The 21,208-nt window shown below is 42.8% G+C and overlaps 1 protein-coding gene across 5 annotated transcripts in view; it reads left to right on the top strand.

The window, feature by feature from the left end:
- The window catches only part of VCAN (versican), a 128,266-nt gene that overhangs the window by 10,956 nt on the left and 96,102 nt on the right, over window positions 1-21,208 (top strand). For all 5 annotated transcript variants that reach the window (XM_083403559.1, XM_083403558.1, XM_083403556.1 and 2 more), the window contains exons 2-3: window positions 6,382-6,448; window positions 20,118-20,483. In XM_083403559.1, coding sequence (XP_083259685.1) covers window positions 6,388-6,448; window positions 20,118-20,483 — 427 coding nt within the window. In that variant the 5' untranslated portion in view covers window positions 6,382-6,387. The remainder of the gene's footprint in view (window positions 1-6,381; window positions 6,449-20,117; window positions 20,484-21,208) is intronic.

Raw genomic sequence — 21,208 nt, 5'->3', positions numbered from 1 at the left:
TATGGTGTGAAGAGACAGAAGCAAGGACCAAAGTGTGCCTTGGGGGAGTCAGTCGTTTTGAGGTTCTGGCAGCCAGTCCATAGCAAGCGATAATGAGCTCATCAAGAGACTGTGATTAATTGAATATGGCCGAAATTAACCAACTGTGAGCAACAGAGCAATTAATCAAGTGGCAGTAATGTGGTGAAACTGGCAAAGTTAATTAAACCGAGAGGAGAATATTTAAGCAGCAGCGTTTATGGTGAAACTAATCAGTGTTCAGCAATTAACGGTCCAGCAGAGAGTTTCAAAAGATGGGAGATGAGTTGATAGTGAACAATACAAAGTACAAGTATATGTTAGGGCTGCTGCAATAATTTCCATCATAGCTTGTGAGCTGGGCACAGTAAGGAAATGCTCGCTTGGGGTCTATGCCCATCGATAGTCCATGCCGAGACTTGGGCTTTTCAACTTCACTAAAAACAAGTAACATGCCAGAGTGCCATGGCTTCTCAAAGACCAAGACTACAATCCTATGCATAGTCACTAGTGAGCAAGTCTAGCTGCCAGTGTGGTGTAGTGGTTAGGTTGTTGGACTAGGACCTGGGAGACCAGGGTTTGAATCCCCACTCTGCCATGAAACTCACTGGTCAGTCAATCTCAGCCTTGCCTAACTCACAGGTTTGTTGTGAGGATAACCTGGGGAAGACGAGAATTATGTATGCTACTTTGAACTCCTTGGAGGAAAGATGGGATGTAGATTAAACAAACTGGATGAATAAAATGACACCAACCTTTGGAAACAGGAAATGGGAAGGCAAAACTACCCTGATATAAGCATCAAAGTAAACAGTGCTATAGCCTTCTGCTTGAATGAATGTAGTTATCTGAAGTAGATTCAGCAAATCTAGCAGTGGAGGTTGTTTCCTGTTATCCTTTTTCTACAATCTTGTTGCGGTACTTCAGTTCACATAAAATACTTGGGGTAGGATTTAGCCATTAATTAAACCAGAAGGAACAACATCTGCATGTCTATTTTGGGGAGGATTAGATTAGAATCTCTGCACATTTTGTGTCTGAAAAAAGGAGTAAGACTCTTCTAAGTGAATAGAGATCCCCAGGGCTCTTTCACAGCAGCAACAGCAGATGAACAGGAAGAGACAAGCCTCTGATAGACTCTGCGGCCCAAGGAGCAAGGGTTTATTACATCTTTGATCACAACAAGAAGACTTTGAAAAATGGAGGAAGGAGCAGGGGACAAGCAAAACTTCCTTCCATCAAGGAACAAACAGTTCTGACAAGCAACATAAGGATGGGAAAAGTCACAGCTCTTAACAGACCCTATTCCTGTTATTTTTCATTGCAAGTGCTCCAAGCTCAGACATGTTTCCGTCCAAGAAGCATCTCCTTGAATCTCTTTTGCTCAGATTTTTTGTGCACACACTGGCTTGATAAGGGATTGAAATTGCAGCATTCTCTCTCAGAGCTATGCAGATGGTTGCTCATCTACCCATTGGAGGCTGCTTCACACATTACTTTTCCAACTTTTAGACCCCCCAAAGTGTGCATTCATAATGAGCCGTAGCCACTTGACATGAAAAGCCATCGTTTATGGCTTACCATGATCGAGCAACACGATGGCGCGTGCTGCTCAGCCACTCCTGCTTTATGCTTTGTTCTTGGCTTACTGCTTTCATTTTGTGGGAAACCATGAGACCATTTCACATGTAACACTAAGGCCAGCCTTGTGGCTTGTTTCTTGCAGCTGTAGACAGGGCAGAGTGAAAGGAGGATGATTGAAGAATGTGCATTAGCATGCTGCTCGTTCATGGCTTGTTGCTGTGACATGCAAACCATGGCTTACAGTGACATTCAGCGTGTGAATGTCAGCATGAGTGATCCTCAGCACGAGAGCCAAGAGAATCAAATGGATCAGACCCATCCTTTCCTCTTGTTCAGTGAAAGACATAATCAACTAAGGCAGCCTCAGTCCTTAACCCTGACCGGAAGGTGGCTTGAAATGGGTCTAAATCAGGTCTCGGGGCCAAACACAGTTCTGTCTGGCCCTAAGGACTCTCCACAAACTTTTCCACTTAATGGCAATGCTTGAATGCTTCTGCCCCCTGGTGCATGTTCCCTGAAGATTGACCATAGAAGTGCTGCCTTGGGGACATCTGCTGCCTGAAGAAGCAGCCTCAGCCTGCCTAATGGGTGGACAGGCCCTGTATCTGTCTATCAAAATTAGGTCACTTTAAAAAGCTTTCACATGCATTCTGTGTGTTCAGGGTCCATCCAACTCCACTGGCAGGGCAATATGTTGAAGAGGGGTGAGAGTATACAATATAGCATTTCTCAACTTGTTGCCTCATTCTGGTTGGGTTGCTTCCAAATGACCTAGAAATAAGCTGGGTCAGCCGCAGCCTGTTCACCTGAATAGGAGGGAAGTGCCCCAGGAGTATTCTTTTTTTTAATATGCCTTCTCACTGAATGTATTGTGCTGCTACTGAAATCGGCTGGCTAATATTACACAGGATTAATAAAAATTTACCCTCGGAGATTAGATTCCCAAGTCATTCTGAACATTTGAAGTTTTCTTATTATCTGCTAATGAACTAGAGTGGTGGTTTGACTAATTGATTATTTTTTTAAAAAAAAAACCCCACCCATTTTAAAAATGTATAGCTGTGCCCTGTGATTTTTATTCACATTATTTTAAAAATGATGTTGACTTTACCTAAGGCTTTGGCTTTCTTCAAGCTGGAACATGTAATAAATGTACTAAGGGTGAGAGCGACCGTGTGAAAACAGGAAATTGTATTCTTTAAAAGCAAGATGAGAGAAAGACTCCTGAGTGAAAATTGGGGTTGACATACAGACTGCCATTTAGACATCATCTCTTCCAGCCTCAACAAGAGCCTGCCATTTTGTCCAAAGGGTTTACGGGCACCTGGATAAAAAGTAGACTCAAATATGGTGCATTTGTTCTCCCATTACAGTGGTACCTCAGGTTACATACGCTTCAGATTACATACGCTTCAGGTTACAGACTCCGCTAACCCAGAAATAGTGCTTCAGGTTAAGAACTTTGCTTCTGGATGAGAACAGAAATCGTGCTTCAGCGGCGCGGCAGCAGCAGGAGGCCCCATTATCTAAAGTGATGCTTCAGGTTAAGAACAGTTTCAGGTTAAGTACGGACCTCCGGAACGAATTAAGTACTTAACCCGAGGTACCACTGTATATGGCTAGGAATACAATTTAAAAACCAGTTACTCTGGGTGCTACTGCAATGAAAGGCAATGCGTTACATCCAATTAGAGTAGTAACTGAGGATAGAGGTTGGTCAACTGGAACCATAGTTTCTGCATGGATCGTGCCCCAGGATTTTCACCTTGGTTTCCATATGAAGATCATTTCTGCCAGCTGCTATAGAGGGGTGTTTCATAGTTTCACAGTTTCAACATTAACTCCTTGTACTGCATACCTTCCAAGTGTTCTGATCTCTGAGGGATTGTCCTGGAATTGCAAAAGACATCCTGGCTTCTGATTTGATCCCAGAATGTCCCTATTTTCCCTGCTGGTGCTGCTGCCACTGAGCTCAAGGAGGAGGAGGAGGAGATGGAGCTTGTCCCAAGCAGGGCTTGCAGTGGCTACGAAGGAGCATCCATGGCCTCTCCATGGCTGCCGCTGCCGGCCTCCTCCCTTGGGCAGTTTGTAGCAGCTGCTGGAGGTGGGCAAAGAGGAGGAGAGGCTGCGCTGGGTGGGAAGAAAGGGGGAGCAGAGCTGAGCAGAGCACAAGGATTTCTGATGCTTTTTAAAAAATGCTTTGTTTATCTGTGCCCAGTCTTGCCCCTTTCTAAAATTTATTTATTGGTGTGTCTTTTTCTTCTTGTAAATCTATCCAATAATGGAGGTGGTGGGCCTGTGTGCTGTGTCCCATTGGTTTGGTGGTGCTAGCAACCACCCTTCTTCTGATAGGAACTGTTCTGCAGGGTGTGGGGATGAAATATTGGGGTTGGGGAGTGAGAAATGTCCCTATTTTCATCTGAGGAATGTTGGAGGGTATGGTACTGGTGCTGATCCACCAGAGGGAGGATTTGTCGCTAGACACCCCTGTTTGGGCGAACGTCTGTGCATGGGTCAAGGATCAAAATGTGGCTGGTGGGCTGGTGTTGATGTAAATAACTCTGGCATGCAACACTGCATGCCATGCTGTGTCTTGCAGTCAATTCTATTTGTTGTCTTGGTGTTAGCTCTGGTGGTAAGGTATTCTTACAGCATTAGAACAAAAAAAGTCTTTGTCCTCTTCATCCCTGCCAGAGACAACCAATGGTGTGAAGTGGGGACAGAGAAGAGGTAAAGGAAATTTGGAAAGAAACACGAACTTGGTACATCTTCAGCAGCAACTTAATACTCTGAGTTATATGCATTTTTGTTCTGAGATTAGCAATTGGGCTCCAGTTACTATGGACCAGAGATTTATGCCTCCCAAGTCCTAACTCCTGGTTTTCCATTCTCTGTCCATACCCATTAAAAACTGCAGTATACATAGCTACTTCTCTCCAACACGAAACTTGCCCTTGTGGATTACCGTAGCAAAGGCAAAGAAAAGAAAAGAAAAAAGAATAGCCCATTCCCCCATATAGTTATAGCACCCCAGAACTTAAAAGAGTGATCAGAGTGTCATGTTTTGGCAAAGCCATACAGAATTTAGGGAGACACACATCAAGACTTGTTCCAGCAGGGAGGAATTGCATTTGGATTGACTCGCAGGAGAGTGAAGATAGCAGGAAGGGCAGCTAATTGGCTCAACTATCGAAATTCCAGTGTCAGAAAAATTATTAATTAGGAGAAATTTAGTTGTGTACCACCAGGTCCTTTGTTTTAGGAATCCCTTGGGTTTGCAGGCCTCCCTTAACTCAAACTAACTACCACTGCATTACTAATACTACATGACAGTGACGAATGTGGGTGATTTCTTTCCTGCAGTTCTGATCATGTTATACTGGAAATCTAAGCTCAGCAGTGAATGTGAAGGAAATGTTTTCTGGAAACACCATCATGCTCTCCCTCTGCTTCATTGTTGTTGCTAAACTCCAAGAAAAAGAGAGAGAAAGAAACTGATCGTCTTAACTAATTCCTTTCTCATTATATTCCTTATCATGCTTTCCCTGTCCTTTTCTCTGCCTCTCCTGATCTGTCCGTCTAGATTGGGCTGAAGGGGAGGAACTGTACTCCTCCAGATTTGGTTGGACTTACCGTATAAAGTCTTGTCAGCACCAGGCAGCATGGCAAGTGGTCCAGGATGATGGGAGTTGTAGTTCAGCAGCATCTCATAGGCTACAGCTTCTCCATCTCTGATGTACATAAACCAACAAAGCTGGTTTCAGAATGTGACTATGGTCTGGCTGCTGCTGCTGCTGCTGCTGCTGCTGCTGCTGCTGCTGTTGTTGGGTTTTTAGGTATCAGGCTTCTCTCATTTTCTCTGTAGTATAGAAATTTCAAAATAAAGTATGCTCTTTTTGTGGAGCAAGGGGGAAAAAGGAAGTGGTGAGATGGAAAAAGAAAGTGTTTAGGCAAGGTCCAGAAGAAGGGCAAGTGGCAGGGAATCCTAAGTAGTGGACCAAGCACAAAACTATATTTAGCCACAAGTTTATAAGGTGCTTTGTTGGTGGAGTATGAGTTTCCACCGCTAAGTACTATTTGAAGGGAGAACCTTTGCCTTTATTGGAGGGTGTCAGAAGGTAGACACAGAAGTATGAAGGTATCAGACACACCATACATTGAAAGCACACGCCTTCCCCCAGAGAATTCTGGGAACTGTAGTTTGTTAAAAGCACTGAGAAGTGTAGCTCTGTGAATCATAACCTACAGCTCCCAGGATTCTCTGGGGGAAGCCGTGTGCTATATAAGTGGTTTAAATGTATAGCATGAAAGAGAGAGCTAGTCTGGGTTTCACCACTCTTGACACATGGTGACTTACAGCACCTGAAGCAAAAAATGGCAGAGGGCTGTCCCCCAATTAAAGGATATTAATTTGCAATTACTCAGTCTCAATAATATGACTTAATTGATTAATAAATGAAACTGTCACTTATTCCATATATATTGAAGCACCATTCGGCTTTTGTGTTTAGATTATACACACATCAGCCAGAGAGATTTCTTGTATGTGGTTATGGGGAAACGCCTATGTTAAGGGCGCTTATCACTTGCAGTCTTTGTGACTAGGATGGAAAGGCACCACTGGATAGAACCACTTGTCTAAAGAGCTAGAATAAAGACAACGAAATAGCCTATAATTTGATAACTATATATAATTACCAGATCAAGTATTTACTTAGAAGCTTTTATAAGACCACAGCAGAGTACATTTAATTTATTTTGTGTTTTCATTTTTTGTAGGTCAAGATGTTAAAAAATCTCTTATGGATGTGTTGGACCTTAGCCATAACAGGTGCACTTCACAAAGGTAAGGACATTGTGGACCAGGAATATTTGCTGAAGTTGGCTTCTGTGAGAACTGAAGAAATTGTCCTGATGTTTTTTGGCAGTGGGAATATGGCAATTATTCTGAAGCAATTAGTCTGACCTCCATAACTTTAATGTGTATTTGTGTGTGTGGTTTCTTTGCCCTGATGGCTCTTAGTTACACAGAAATGAAGGAAAATCTCTGTATATTTATTTATTTAGGGTTGCCACTTCTTCCCCGCCCCTTTTTGGACAGGGTTCCTATGTGCCTTTAACAGCTGCTTGACAATGAAAAGAACTAAGGAGTAAAAGCTTGTGCTTTTACTACGATGTTGGGGGAAAGAAGCATCTCAGCACCATGCAAGAGCTAGCAAAGGTTCAAGAGTTCCTGTTGGGAACAGAGATGACAGTGCTCTTCTCAGATTATATTCCCAGGGGCAATCAGCCAGCGAGAGAGCACTCTGTTCCTCATGTAACTGCTAGTTAATATTCTGAATGGGAGCTGAATAAAGTCCCAAATTAATCCCTAGCTTCTCAAGGTAGGACTGGGAGACAATCCTGCAGCAAACCTTGGAGACCCAGTGCCAGTCAGTAACAAGCTAGAAGGACCAATGGGTCTGTTTCCTATGTTCCTATGTTGTTCTTCAGTGGTAGAGCACATGCTTTGCATGTAGATGTTCCTAAATTCCTCCAAGTAGGACTAGGAGGGACTATTTTCTGAAACTTTGTGAAGTCGTTGTCAGTCACTGTAGACCAGCAGCAGACAACATGGTGCCCTCAGAATGTTGTTGGACTCTAACCTCCACCAGTTCCATCCAGAATGGCCACTGGTCCTGTTAGCTAGGGATGATGGTAGTTGTAGTCCCAAAACATCTGGAGGGCCGAGTTTGCCTATGCCTGGCCTATAGAGGGGATGCTAACTTATGCTAGTTGCTTGTCAATTGTTTAGCTACCCACTGCTGCTGTGCCTATAAGAACAGCTTGCTGTGCAGTCATTGTGAAGTGAGACAATGGTTATCTTTATTATATGCCAACTTTTGCACATCACACACATCAACCAGGCCTGTTATCTTCTGGTCTGTTGCCAAACCGAATACTGCATTAATAGTTGGTTGTAGCTAAACCAGAACACCTACATTTACAGTACAAAGCGTTTCCCACTGGGTTCCAACAGGACAATACCTGGTAAATAAGCATAGGATTCCAGCCTAATCTCAAACTAGATTATGGTGATATCAGGTGTTACAATATTGCTGTATGGAAAGAAGTACAACTTGTGATCTCACACATGTGCATTGCTGCATGATTGTTCACATGTGACCATCTACACAGAGATTCCCACTGGGTGATTCCCGCACAGAAGTGTTTTCTGTGTAAAGAACGCTGTACCTTACGTTGCTTCAGTTGGTTCAACTGGTTTGTGGATTAAACCATTGGCAGACTTTTATGGGCTATATGTTCCACTGAGGTGGAGATTTCCATCATGATTTGCCCTGTCTGTTGCTAAGGTGGTACCTTTAATAGCAAGCTAAATGTATGTGTGACGTGAATGGAGGCATAATTTAAATATTTGCAACTGGGTGTAATCCCCTAACAGGAAAGAAGAATGTATAAAATCAAAATTAATTGACCTGCCTTACACTTTCATATTTTTCCATATTAAATCCCAGTTTTTCTTAAAGCCTCCCTGCCACATTTCCCTGGGAATGTGCAAATACCATCTACCATTTCAATTACGACAACAAAAATACATTTATATTGAAAATAATAAGGCTCTTTGTAGGACCACTGCTGTTGTAATATTATCAGTGGTTTTCATCACTGGCCTGGTTTTCACACCATGATAAACAATCAAGCAATTGCATCTTTAATCAGGGTTTCATGTGAATGGGCCATGTCCTGGGACATACTGCTCAAAAGCCCCCTCTTCACTTTGCTCACAGGCCATGCTGGGAGCAACAAACCACAAGCCTTGGCTTGCCGTGTCATTCAAACCCAGACTAATGGTTTGTTTCTCTCCAAACAAAGCACAAGTGGTAGCCAGGGTTTGTTCTTGGCCTGCTGCTTGTGGTTCATTTGGGGGAAACTAAGCACGAGCCTGGGCTTGGATGCCAAGCATTGTGGTTTGTTGCTCCCAGTGCAGCACGTCCAGGAGTGGTGGAAGAGCAAACAGAGGGACTTTTGAGCAGCGTGTACTAGCACACTGCTCATTTGCATTCAACCATAGTTAAGCATCTGTGATGGATGCTTTCATTTCTTTTTGGGAGCAACTGGCAAGCGAGGTAGCGGTGCCACATTATCTGAGAGTCTCATTTCAGAGGCTCAGAATTGCTGGGTTTTCCTGGGACTTCGCCTGTTCTCATTGCATCATCATAGAATCATAGAATTGTGGAGTTGGAATAAACCACAACATATCAATACTGTGCCTAGAAGCTGCCTCAACACTCCATGATTTCTCCATTTCATCTAAGGCAGCAGCTAACGTATGCCTCTTACACCTCACCTAATTTAAAGGGAATGCTGTTATTTTCCCCTTTTCTGTTGTCCCCTTTTCTGCTCCCCTTCAATTTCTACCCCACTTCCACAGTCCTCCTCCCCCAACCCTTTCATTTGCTTTGATTCCCACCATCAGGTAAGGTTGATTTGAGTGAAGTACGTAGTACGCGTGGCAGCAAGTTGCTGAATGCAACCTTGACTTCCCTTTGTTGCAGATGGCATATACTCATTCCCAACTTGTTCCTTTGTAAATCTTCACCTGCCCCCTTTCCCCTGGCGTAGTGGTGCTGTTTTGTGGTTTTCCTCAGGTGTCAGAATGTCTTGGGCCGGCCCTGGTCAAGAGATTTGTAGATGCCTCAGGGGTGGAATGGCTATTGCCTCTAGCTCTGTGGTATTTGTTTCGAAAGGGCCACTGAATATTAACAAGAAGCATGTATTGATGTGTTTGTGGGTGTTTCATGCTACTACATTCAGATGCATGTGCCCTCTTAAATATTATTGCTGCAGATGGAATGTACATTTGCCTAGTTTCACATGATTTACAGCCGGAGCCTGAACAGTAACTGATCCTTCACCATGCCTGGTTTACATCCTCCCTCTCTTTACTGTACGAACTCAGACCACAAGCCATCTGGCAGAACAGAAAGGTTTTTGTTAGAATTCAATTTATTACCTTCATTGTCAAAGCCTCATGCACGTTTCTGCTGGTAGACCTGGATATTTCTGCAGATCTGCTCTCGCAATCTATATATATGTTGACGGGGTGATCCTAAGGGCTGATTTACATCTGATGAAAGTCCTGCACAGAAGGCACATCCATGTTGGTAATAGCTGGTGACCCCATTATGTGTGCCTAAGGGGTGTGTGTGGGTTGGACAGGGGAAGAAGAGGTTCACACAGTAGTTAAGGGGCTGCTCTTTGCTATATATTCAAAACTGAATTGCAAAAATTGAGGGAAGCTGTGTGTTTCAAAAACATTTGTTGTAGATACTATAGAATAGAATAGCCTCTTCTGTAGAAAACCTGTATGTAGTCTGAAACTACAAGTTTGTTGGACTTTCTGTTGCCCTTTCCAAATGTTGTCCTGGTCATCCATATGTAAATCATCACGGTTGATGATTGCATGCATATGTATTGTATGATGTGAACTGTTACCTGGAAGCCAAGATTGCTTTCAGCGACTTCCTGCTTCATTTACTACTTCGCTCAAGGAAACTGTATTTCTTCACCCAAAGTGCAACTGATTTATGGAATTTTGTATCAAAATATGGGGCAATGAAGACTAGTTTAAATGACTTTAAACACTACTATGTAAACTCACCCAAGATATACCTCTCAATGGTTTACAGTGGTACCTCAGGTTAAGTACTTAATTCGTTCTGGAGGTCCGTTCTTAACTTGAAACTGTTCTTAACCTGAAGCACCACTTTAGCTAATGGGGCCTCCTGCTGCTGCTGCGCTGCCAGAGCACGATTTCTGTTCTCATCCTGAAGCAAGTTCTTAACCCGAGGTAATATTTCTGGGTTAGCAGAGTCTGTAACCTGAAGCGTATGTAACCTGAAGCGTATGTAACCTGAGGTACCACTGTATTAGGAATGCTTGGGGAATTTGTGAATTCTGATATAAAGTGGCCTGAATCTAGTCTGCTGGGCTAATGTGCTCATTGAAACATAGATAGCCTTCAGAGTTTACACTTATCTGAATTTTGTGATAATGCTTAGAGTGTATTTGGACCACAAAGCACTGATGAATAGTTCTCAAACATGACAATCTACATACAAATATAGTGCCTTCTATGTACAGGAAGAATATCTCTTTTGGGAGTTATGGGGCTGTTCAAGAGACATGGGCGGATCTTTGGGTTGCAAGCTGGCATCGCAATATCCTGGAATAATTAATTTGTGGAAGGTTTTTCTCTAAGGTTTTTCTATTTTGGTTATAGAATAACAAGCACATATGGATCTGTGCCTTTATAGCTGATCATGGGGCTGGGGGTTGCTCAGATTAAAGATTTATATTTATTATAGTTAACAATATGGTCATAAATTCTACTCATATTTATCCAGAGATAAAATCCAACATATAGTTAGCAGAGTAAAAACTTAAACACATTGCAGGATCTACCAAAATAGACCAGAGGCAATTGTATCTCATCCAGCAGAGCTTTACTGTTACTGAAGGCAAATAAGCAAAATGGTCACAAATCCAATACATACAGTGGTACCTCGGGTTACATACGCTTCAGGTTACATACACTTCAGGTTACAAACTCCGCTAACCCAGAAATAGTGCTTCAGGTTAAGAACTTTGCTTCAGGATAAGAACAGAAATCATGCTTTGGTGGCGCGGCAGCAGCAGGAGGCTCCATTAGCTAAAGTGGTGCTTCAGGTTAAGAACAGACCTCTGGAATGAATTAAGTACTTAACCCGAGGTACCACTGTACAGGATTGGCACTGCCCACAAGAAATCCAGTTGCAGCAGATTTAACTTAAACGTACAATAGCTTATAATAAGACTAAAACATTAACACTAAGATACATGCTTCAGAGACAAAGTTCTGAAGAGATGGAGGGTGTTGGTATTATGTTTATACTTTGTTGCCTCTCAAGTGCTGAGCATCTTAAAAAAATTGTGACCATTTTTTGCAATGGATAACAAGATGAGGTTTAACAGCACAGATTTTTAACCCAGAGGTCTGAGTCCTTTGAATAAGGGAAGGCTGTGATTCTGTTTGAGGTAAAAAAGGAGAAGAGATTTTATTCAGTGTAGAGAGAAAAAATGTGACTGTGAGCTCCAGGAGGTGGGATACAGAATTTATAGCTTCTCTGGGATCTCTGCATATAACTACCTCCCTTTAAATTAATTAAACAGCTCAACAGCTCTTATAACTGCCTAGCAACTGAATGCATTAGCTCTCTGGGTGGAAGACTATTACCACATGTTCAAGAGGTGATTGTTTTGCAATATGTTTTGTGCACATTAACTAAAGAGTGGGATCTTTAGGCTCCCTCAGTGATGGGATGGAATTCATAGATAAAGATGGAGGGGGTTGGTGTAGAACCTTATATTTGCCAGGCTATACAACACAGACCCTCTAAGTGTCCCTTTTCTCCAGGTACACCCCGGATTTAGAGAGGCCATCCTGGTTTCTGATTTGATCCCAGAATGTTTCACTTTTCCTTAGGATGTCCTTATTTTCATTTGTAGGGTATGGAGTTATCCAACCCCCAAGCCGTCTGAAGGCAATCCTGTATAGGGAAGCTTGTTTAATGTTTTATTATATTTTTATATATGTTTATATATATAAAGCTGCCAAGAATGGCTGGGGCAACCCAGTAAGATGTGTGGGGTATAAATAGTGAAATTATCATTATGGAATGGGATGTCCCTATTTTCATCAGAGAAATGTTGGAGGGTATGACAACAGTGTTAGTTTGGTAAGAGTGCTGTTTGGAGCTCCCTTTTCATCTCACAGAGCAACAATTCACAAAGTGGTTTAATGATCAACCCTTTTCTTTTAATCAAGAAACTCTAAGCACTGCAATTCTATGAGATGAGTAAGGATCTCCTAACAACACTCAGCACCTCAACTACAGTTCCCAGGATTTCTGGGTGTGTGTGTGTGTGTGAAGCCATGACTGCTTAAAGTGCTTTACATGTATGGCGCCGACGGGGCTCAAGTCTGCTCTGTTTCTGGCTGACAGCCCTTCTGATTTTCGGAGACTGCTGTAATTGGTTTACATTTTAAAATATATACATTCAGAAACAACATTCAATAAAATTTTCCAGAAACTAAACAAAAACAAAACACAATGGTGTATGAGAAAATAAAACTGAGTAAGAGTACCTAACCAAAAATAAAAAGTAACGGTCCAGCATAGCTTGTGTAAGCATATATGAGTTTAATAGCTCAGTTAGTAGAGCATAAGACTTAATCCTGGAGTTGTGGGTTTGGGCAAAAGATTCTTGAACTGCAGGGGGTTGGACTAGATGACCCTTGTGGTCCCTTGCAACTCTATGATTCTATGATGTAAAGGTCTTTACTGTCTGCCTCATGAATTACCTTGGAGGGTGCATTCCAGAAGGTAAGTGTTATCACCAAGAAGACCTGCTTCCTTATTGTCACTTACACTGATGTTCTGCTAGTGGTGGAACAACAAGCAGGGTCCTCTTGGAAGATCATAATGATTTGCTTGGTCCGTACCAGGAGAGGCAGTCTATAAGATACCCTAGTCCCTAATCAGCAAATGGAATGCCCCTCCCCTCAATGTCAATAGTATCTCTGATGATTTTATTTTGCATCAGTAGGCAGAACAAACATAATCCACACTACTATGTGTTGTGTCTAGCTGCCTGCTCTTCCTAGAAGGCTGAAGATATGGGCCCATATCTCAAAGAAGTGATTTTTTGCTATAAGGTACACTGTCTCTTATGAGTTTCTGCTCTCCTCTAGGAGTTTCTGCTTTGCTCTCTTCCTTTTTTATTGTTGCTGCATTTATTTATGATATAATACTTATGCAGCCTGAGCCTAGCCATTTTGGAGGACTCAGGAGGAACATCTGGGGTGCAGGGCGGGGGAAGAGTGTGCTGCTGCTACCACCACCTGCCCATCAGCTCCTGCCTTAGGGGGCCACTTTGTTTCTTCTATTCACAACCCCACACCCGCCAATAGCCCCGATTTTTCTGATACATCACGGATTGACAGAAGCTGCCCCGGCTCCTTATGTCAATCATCTTATTTGAATAACCCTACATTTCACTATTCTGAGAGAGGTTTGTTTTATACACCACTGTCATGTCCTGCTGTCCTTACCTCTAATCTAAGTAGCCCATAACATTGTAACTTTCCATCTTAGAGAAGCCGCTCCTCAGTGTCTTCAAGTGGTCCAGACGCCAGTGAATTAGGTCTACTTGCAAAGAACTGTTCTCCTAAGACACTTTTACGGGGACAAGTTTTTGGAGGTTCCCAGCCCCTGTCTCCAGGGCAGTGATTTTCAGCAGCATAAAACCGTTGATTTACTACCTGACAGAACAATTCTCTTAGGTTTCCTTGCAGGCATGCTCTGAGCTGGGGTCTCGTCAGTTGTTGGCCAGCTTTCCAAGTTTACCTCCCAGCAGCTGTCTGGTGGGTCTTTCTTCCTCAGCCTCTAGCACATTTTTTTAAAAAAATGTTCTCCCACTTGGCTCAGTAGTGCTTCCAGCATGATGATAAATGCTGCAGAACTGTGAAGCTGTGGCCTGCTTGCACTTATCTAGCTTTCAGAAAGTAGCTGTTATGTCTCAGCCTCTGCTGAAACAGCAGCCCTAGTTCCTCACTTCCTCATGCATTGTGATTTAGATTCTTGACTCTGCAGACTTTGGTCGCCTCTCCTTGACTCTGCTCGCCCTGCTAGGGAAAGCTCCCCCCCCCCCGAAAGCTTTTTGATGTTGCTCTGATCTTGCTCAGATAGACATTCATTGCCTGGCAAGATGCAGACTTACATCTGAGTGAAAATATCTATACAGTGGTGCCTCAGGTTACAGACGCTTCAGTTTACAGACTCCGCTAACCCAGAAATAGTATCTCGGGTTAAGAACTTTGCTTCAGGATGAGAACAGAAATCGTGTGGCGTCGGTTCAGCGGCAGCAGGAGGCTCCATTAGCTAAAGTGGTACCTCAGGTTAAGAACAGTTTCAGGTTAAGAACGGACCTCCAGAACGAATTAAGTTCTTAACGCGATGTACCACTGTACACCGGGCTAGCCAGAGGCAACCCCCAATTTGAAGCATTGCTCAGTCTGTCGGGTTTAAAGATTTAAAAACATTCAAAAGAAAGAGCAGGCACTTTGGAGTTGCCCATCAGCCGTTAGCATCTGAGCAGCAGAATGAGTAGGCATGCAGGTCACCTGGTTAGTCTTCCTCACTATGGCAAGATGTATTATATTTCTGTTTTAATTATGGTAATTATCTCTAAATTTGCATCTGTGCAGGACATATAAATATGTACACAAAAATATTATGCAAATCTGTGTCCTCATTTGGTGGCGATGCATAAATGACCAACCTAGCATACCTCATTTTTACACATCTTTCGACATTGCTGTGTTTTGTGAGAGTGAGCACATGTCCCTGCAAAGCCTTTACCCATTTTTGGACATGTGAACTATTGCTTAGTATTTCCATTCCTTTCTTTCTTCCTCTGAAAGGTTAAGCAGGATTTCTGATGTGCTGGTGAAAACTAATTTGGCCAATTTCATGCTACAGTATTTGGTTAAAGTTTTCTTATTCATCTCTAGACTTACTTTAAATGTGTATAAGTGACCTTAACAAATATTTGCACGAAATATAAACATGCATCATTATTTCCGGCACCCCATTTCTCAGGAGAGGTGGCAGTGCCAAGCTGAACATATGGTTTAGGCAAATTTATTTTGCTTTGAAACATCCTATCTCTAGAAGGCTCGGCCAATTAAAATGGATACTTCAGCGGAAAGGGCAATAAATCACTCCTGAATCGGGAGAATGGACTGCTACAGGAGCAAAAAAAAAATCACAACTCCATTATCCCCCTTTCCCCAATTCTTCCCAGTTACAGGTTTGAGTTGATTAATCTGAAAGAACTCCCAGGGAAAGCTACCTTGGGCTGCCTATTATGGAATAGTTGGATATATATATGGCTACATTGTCATTTTTTGTTCTGTATTGAACAGAAGGCTTATCATCATGCATTGTGGATGGCTCTACTGTTGGGTACTATGACCTTGTTGCTTCACATAACTGATTTTGTGTATCATTGAAAGAGCAACTGATGGTTATTGAATTTGTTATAGTGTTTTCATAGAGCCGTAGAATTGTAGAGTTGAGAGGGGGACCCCCGAGGCTCATCTAGTCTAACCACCTGCAATGCAGGAATTACAACTAAAAAGTCCATGACAGATGGCCACCCAACCTCTGCTTAAAAACCTCCAATGAAGGAGAGTTCGCTCCTCTGTCAAATAGGTCTTGCTGTCAGCAAGTTCTCCCTGATGTTTAGTGGGAATCTCCTTTCTTGTCACTTGAAGCCACTGGTTCAAGTCCTACACTCCAGAGCAGGAGAAAATAAGTTTGCTCCATCTTCCATGTGACAACCCTTCAGATATTTGAAGATGGGTGCATGCACTGCTTTGTTCTGGGGTACTCAAGAGTATGCAGTACTGGCAACCCCCCTCAAATGTTAAAAGTGTGGCATGTACTGTAACAACTTCATGGTGAATACCAGCTCCCTTTTTCCTAAAAATAAATAAAGCACTGGGAGTACACACGCACATTCAACGGCTAATGGCATCCATGTCACCCAGAAGGTTGCAGTCGCAGAGATAAGAAAAGAAGAGTCATTCCGTTGTCTGGAGAGCTCATTTCCTGGTTCACGTGAAGAAGCCGTTTTCAACAAAGCCCAGCAAGGGAAACACACAACTGTATTGAGGCAGCACTGGGTGTAGGAATTTTGTGCCTCTAACAAATTTGCACCCGGGGCAACTGCCCACACTATGCTACTGACTCCAGCACCTTGTTCTCACAGAGGCCAACCAGTTTAATATGGAAAATGAATGCAACAATACTCTGCTCAACTGGGATTCCCAACGGCTTGTGATTGCCATCGTGGCTCTTAGCCCTGTGTGCTTTGTTTTCTTTATTCTCGTTTGTGTATCTTAGTATGCAATATCTTCTCAACCTACTCTGTATTTCTCAGCGTACACATAAGACGAGCATTTATAAAACATCCCTGGCTATTACTACATGCAAGTAAATGCTGTTTCCTAAACAGCTAAATAACTTGCAGGTGTCAGAAGTGCTCATTTCTTGCTTCGCACTGTTGGTGGCCAGCACTTGTTCACAGATATTACGTTTCTCAATTGTTTTGAATTAATACATTAATTCATTTTGAATGGGCTTTTAAGAAAGGAAGGACGAAGTTCGCTTTTGTATCCAGGGCTGTCAAGTCGCATTGAATAACTTAATGAGGGATTAAGGGTTGGCATTCAGTGTTAGCAAATGTAAAGTTTCGTCTCCAGACATGCTGCAGGCAGGTTAGATGAACAGTAGCCAGCATTACCGTTTAGGATATTCATTTGTTGTATGGAAACATTTTGCAGTAAAGTGTTTGCAGCTGGAGATGTATAAAACCATTGTAAAAGTCCTTTAATCAAGCAGGGACTATCCACGTGCTTTCACTTCCTCTTTGGGCCCTTCTCCCATAAAATGCCTTGGGATGTTTTATTTCAGTGATATGTTAAGCCCCTAGATTGGAAAGGCAATAATTAAAAGGCAATGATTTGTTGCCTGGAGTGTTTTTTTCTGGAAATAATGAATGTGGCTGTTTCCTCTAGATAAATGTTAAAAATAAACCGACACTTGCTTAGAATTACTAGATTATGTATTCTTTTAAAATGTTACTTTGCTGAGTCTCAATAAACATTGAGCAAACCTTGGCAACACAGTGTGCAATGTTAGAACAATACAATAGTTCTAACCAGAGTGGTTGCTTATATACACTAGAAAACAGCACCATGTTTTTTAGAATAAAAACCAACCTTGACCTGGCAAAGGTCAGGATGAAAACCTGGTACATGAACCAAACTTCCAGATCTTTTGGATCACAACTCCCACAAGCCACAGGGAACATGGTCCATGATCAGAGATGATGGGAGCTGCAGTTCAACATTACTGGAGTGCACCACAAGTTTATTCTGTAATAAACTTAAATTTGTGCAGTATCGGCCAGGCCCAAGCAAGGGAATGGGTGGGTACAATTGGCTTTAACCAGGCCCAGAGCTCCAGGGGAGGCCAGGCCTGGGCTACATGCTCATTTCTGTGAGGGGAAAAACAAGTTAGCTAGTAGATGGTGCATTGAAGATGTCTATACAAACTTATTTCCATGCATCCGTTCATGATATCCAGATCTTGTGAGATTTTCTGGACACAGTGTTAGGGTAGAACAAGTAATACACTGGTACCTGGGGTTACAGACGCTTCAGGTTACAGACACTTCAGGCTACAGACTCCGCTAATCCAGAAATAGTACCTTGGGTTAAGAACTTTGCTTCAGGATAAGAACAGAAATCATGTGGCGGTGGCACAGCAGCAGCAGGAGGCCCCATTAGCTAAAGTGGATCCTCATGTTAAGAAGAGTTTCAGGTTAAGAACGGACTTCCAGAATGAATTAAGTTCTTAACCCGAGGTACCACTGTATTCGGAAAAGCACGCCACTGGCCCAGGCTGTTCAGAGAATGAGAGAACCCCCACTGACGTGTAGAGAAAAATCATGATGAAAGGGTCTTTGGAGTTGTGTGTTTTAACTTCAATATAATGCTCCTTCTGTCCCCACCATCGCTGTGTATAATATATGTAGCAAAATATTCCTCTTTCACCTGGCTTGACGACTGCATTCAATTACTGAGTAAATGTGGAGTCAGAGAGAGAGGATTTGTAGTTTGAAACACAAAGGAAAGTATGTCATCCTTTGTGTCATACCCTCTCAAGAACTACAACTCCTAGTGATCCATAGTTCCTGTAAGCATTTCCTGTGCACAGGTTGGAGAAACCAACAGGGCATGGCAGCGGAAGGGGGAAGTTAGTCACAGGAGGAGCCAGTGCTGCTGAAAATATTTACTGAGCCCAGGAAGTAGGTGAGCACATGAGGTAGACCTCTGGTCTAAAAATTACACTCAGCCACAGACTGTTGATCCAAGGGACAAAGAATGGTGCTGAAATGGCAATTGTCAGGGGTCTTTATATACATGCATCTGATATTGCCCTGTGTTGCTAGAAAGAGAAGCTAGGGAGCCTGACACACATGAAGCTTTAATAAAGGGACCTGAAGAAACTAATTCATGCAGGTGACAACCATTTCACATGGCTGTTCTGTCCCCAGCCCCTGCGTGATATCGGCAGAGTGCGCATAAGTGTGCCCCACCCTGTTCTTCCCTTTTCTGCCCTCATCCTTCCCTTTTCTGGACCCTAAAGGATCCATGTGTCGGCGATAGCGCGCCATTTGGACGCGCCTAAAACGCTTGCCGCCTCTATGAATTAATCTCCCAATTTTTCAAAACAGACAAGGCCCTTTGCTGGAAGAGAGTGAGGAAGGGACCTTCGTTTCAGTCTGTATCAATCCCAGCCATTCTCCGTGGAAAGGAGGGGCTGCATTACCAGCCTGTATCGAGCTCAATGAAATTAGGCTGGGCCATTGGATATCACTGGTGTTAACTGTGCTCGCTTATGCTGCAAATATGAGGGAATTCTCACAGAGTTGTGCGGGAGCTGTTGGGCTGTGCAGACTGGTTCGCACCGCCGCCATCATTTGTACCAATTGGCCACTCTTCCTGCTGTATTTTGGATAGGATAGGATGGCTGTGGGAAGGGACTGTACACATGTGGTCAGGAACCCTCCTCATGAAGGAGCTTCTTGTACATGCAGGGCCATTCCCACAGTCACCCAGTCCCTGGTTGGCAGAACTTGGGCTATGTGCTGTGTACTCATTCTTTTAATGTGTCAAGGGGTTTGAGTGACTGCCCTGCTCCAAGGATTTAAATTAATGTCTTAAGACAAAAGGGATGATGAGAAGATAACAAGTGACAATGCCACCAAAGTATATGGGTTGCTGTTTTTTTTTTTACATAGGAATGCTATCCTGAGGTGACTCCTTCCTGTAAAGGGAACCCCCCCCCCAATAACTGAGATTCCGTATTTTAAATGCAATGTTATTTTTCAGTGGCTGGGTTTTATGAGGCTCTATTTGTCATTCAGGGCCTCACACAGAAGAGGGATAGGCAACTTTCAGTCTTCCAGATGTTAATTTTATTAAATGTATATATCATGTCACATACCTCAAAGGAGTCCTGAAGCAATTTACAGGACAATAAAGTACAAAAATACAATTTAAAAGCCTTTAAAACAATATGTTCCTCCATTTCTCTTCCTATGGCTGTGGCCAAACCTGGGGCCATGCTTTGTTTCCTTCAAATAAACCATAAGTGATAACCAAAGTTTTAAACTATGGTCCAATGTGACATGTCAGACAGCTGTTTGAATCAACCAATTGCTGCACACTTTCAGCTGTAGTAATAGAAGGGGGCTATCGTGGCTTGAATTTTAAGTCTCTGTTGATTTTGTGTAGATCAGCTTTTGCCAGCTCACTTATATGCTATTTTCTTTCCCAGAAAAAAGCCCACCGGTGAAGGGCTCGCTCTCTGGAAAAGTCACCCTCCCTTGCTTCTTTTCGACCTTGCCTACTTTGTCAAACTACCACAGTTCAAATGAACTTTTCCGGATTAAGTGGTCAAAGATCGAACAGGATAAAGGCGGAAAAGATCTAAGAGAAACCACTGTTTTGGTGGCCCAGAATGGGAAAGTCAAGCTAGAGCGAGGCTACAAAGACAGGGTGTCTGTTCCGAGCAACTGGGAAGACATTGGTGATGCATCATTGACTATGGAGAAATTGCAGGCAAGCGATGCTGGGGTTTACCGCTGCGACGTCATCTATGGAATTGAAGATACCCAAAATGTTGTCTCATTAGCTGTGGATGGTAAGAGTACACGTTTGTATTTGTTCATCTGCTTTATCAGCTTCAAATTACAAAATGAATCATTATATATGAATGAACTAGCATGTTTAATATGTTTCACAAAGCTTTTCCCGTTTGCCAGCAAGATACTGTTACATCTCAATTATCTTCTTAGCCTCCCTTTCTACTCCTGCTGTTTCTAGTTTCCTGGGAGAGTCAGTCTGAGGAGACAATGGAGTGTGGTGGGTGTGGCCTTTCCTTCTATTGTCATAAGTAGTCTGCCAGTAAGTCCTATTGCTAGTGGCATTGGTTGTTCTCCATCTTTTGCCTCTGGACTGGCAATGGTGGGAGACAGCTGTTGTTTAGTATTTGACCAGAATTGACCACAAAGCCTCCAATTGCTGATCCTGCCTTGCTTTTGGGTGCTTCCAGACCATCTGCTTATTGAGCATCCATCCTGATTGGTTTGCATAGTTATGATGCCAGTTACTTAATGACCATTCATTCTGATTTGTTGCTGGGGAGGTTAGATGACGTTGCATCACAGCAAGCGTTATCTCACATTTTCCAGTGTCCCCCCCCCCCCCCCCGCTGTTGCTATTGATATTGGAAAATTTCTGATCTTTGGGGAAAGCAGGTTTGTTGTAGAAGGTCTGTTAACCGGTTATAATTGCACAAACTGAATATGGCAGTATGTGACTGAATCCTACTAAAAAATAGTGACAGTCTGGAAGTGCTTTCTGTTT

Source organism: Podarcis tiliguerta (genome assembly GCF_965153285.1).
Source record: "Podarcis tiliguerta genome assembly, chromosome: 11".
NCBI classification, from domain to species: Eukaryota; Metazoa; Chordata; class Lepidosauria; order Squamata; family Lacertidae; genus Podarcis; species Podarcis tiliguerta.
This window is presented reverse-complemented; position numbering and strand designations above follow the sequence as displayed.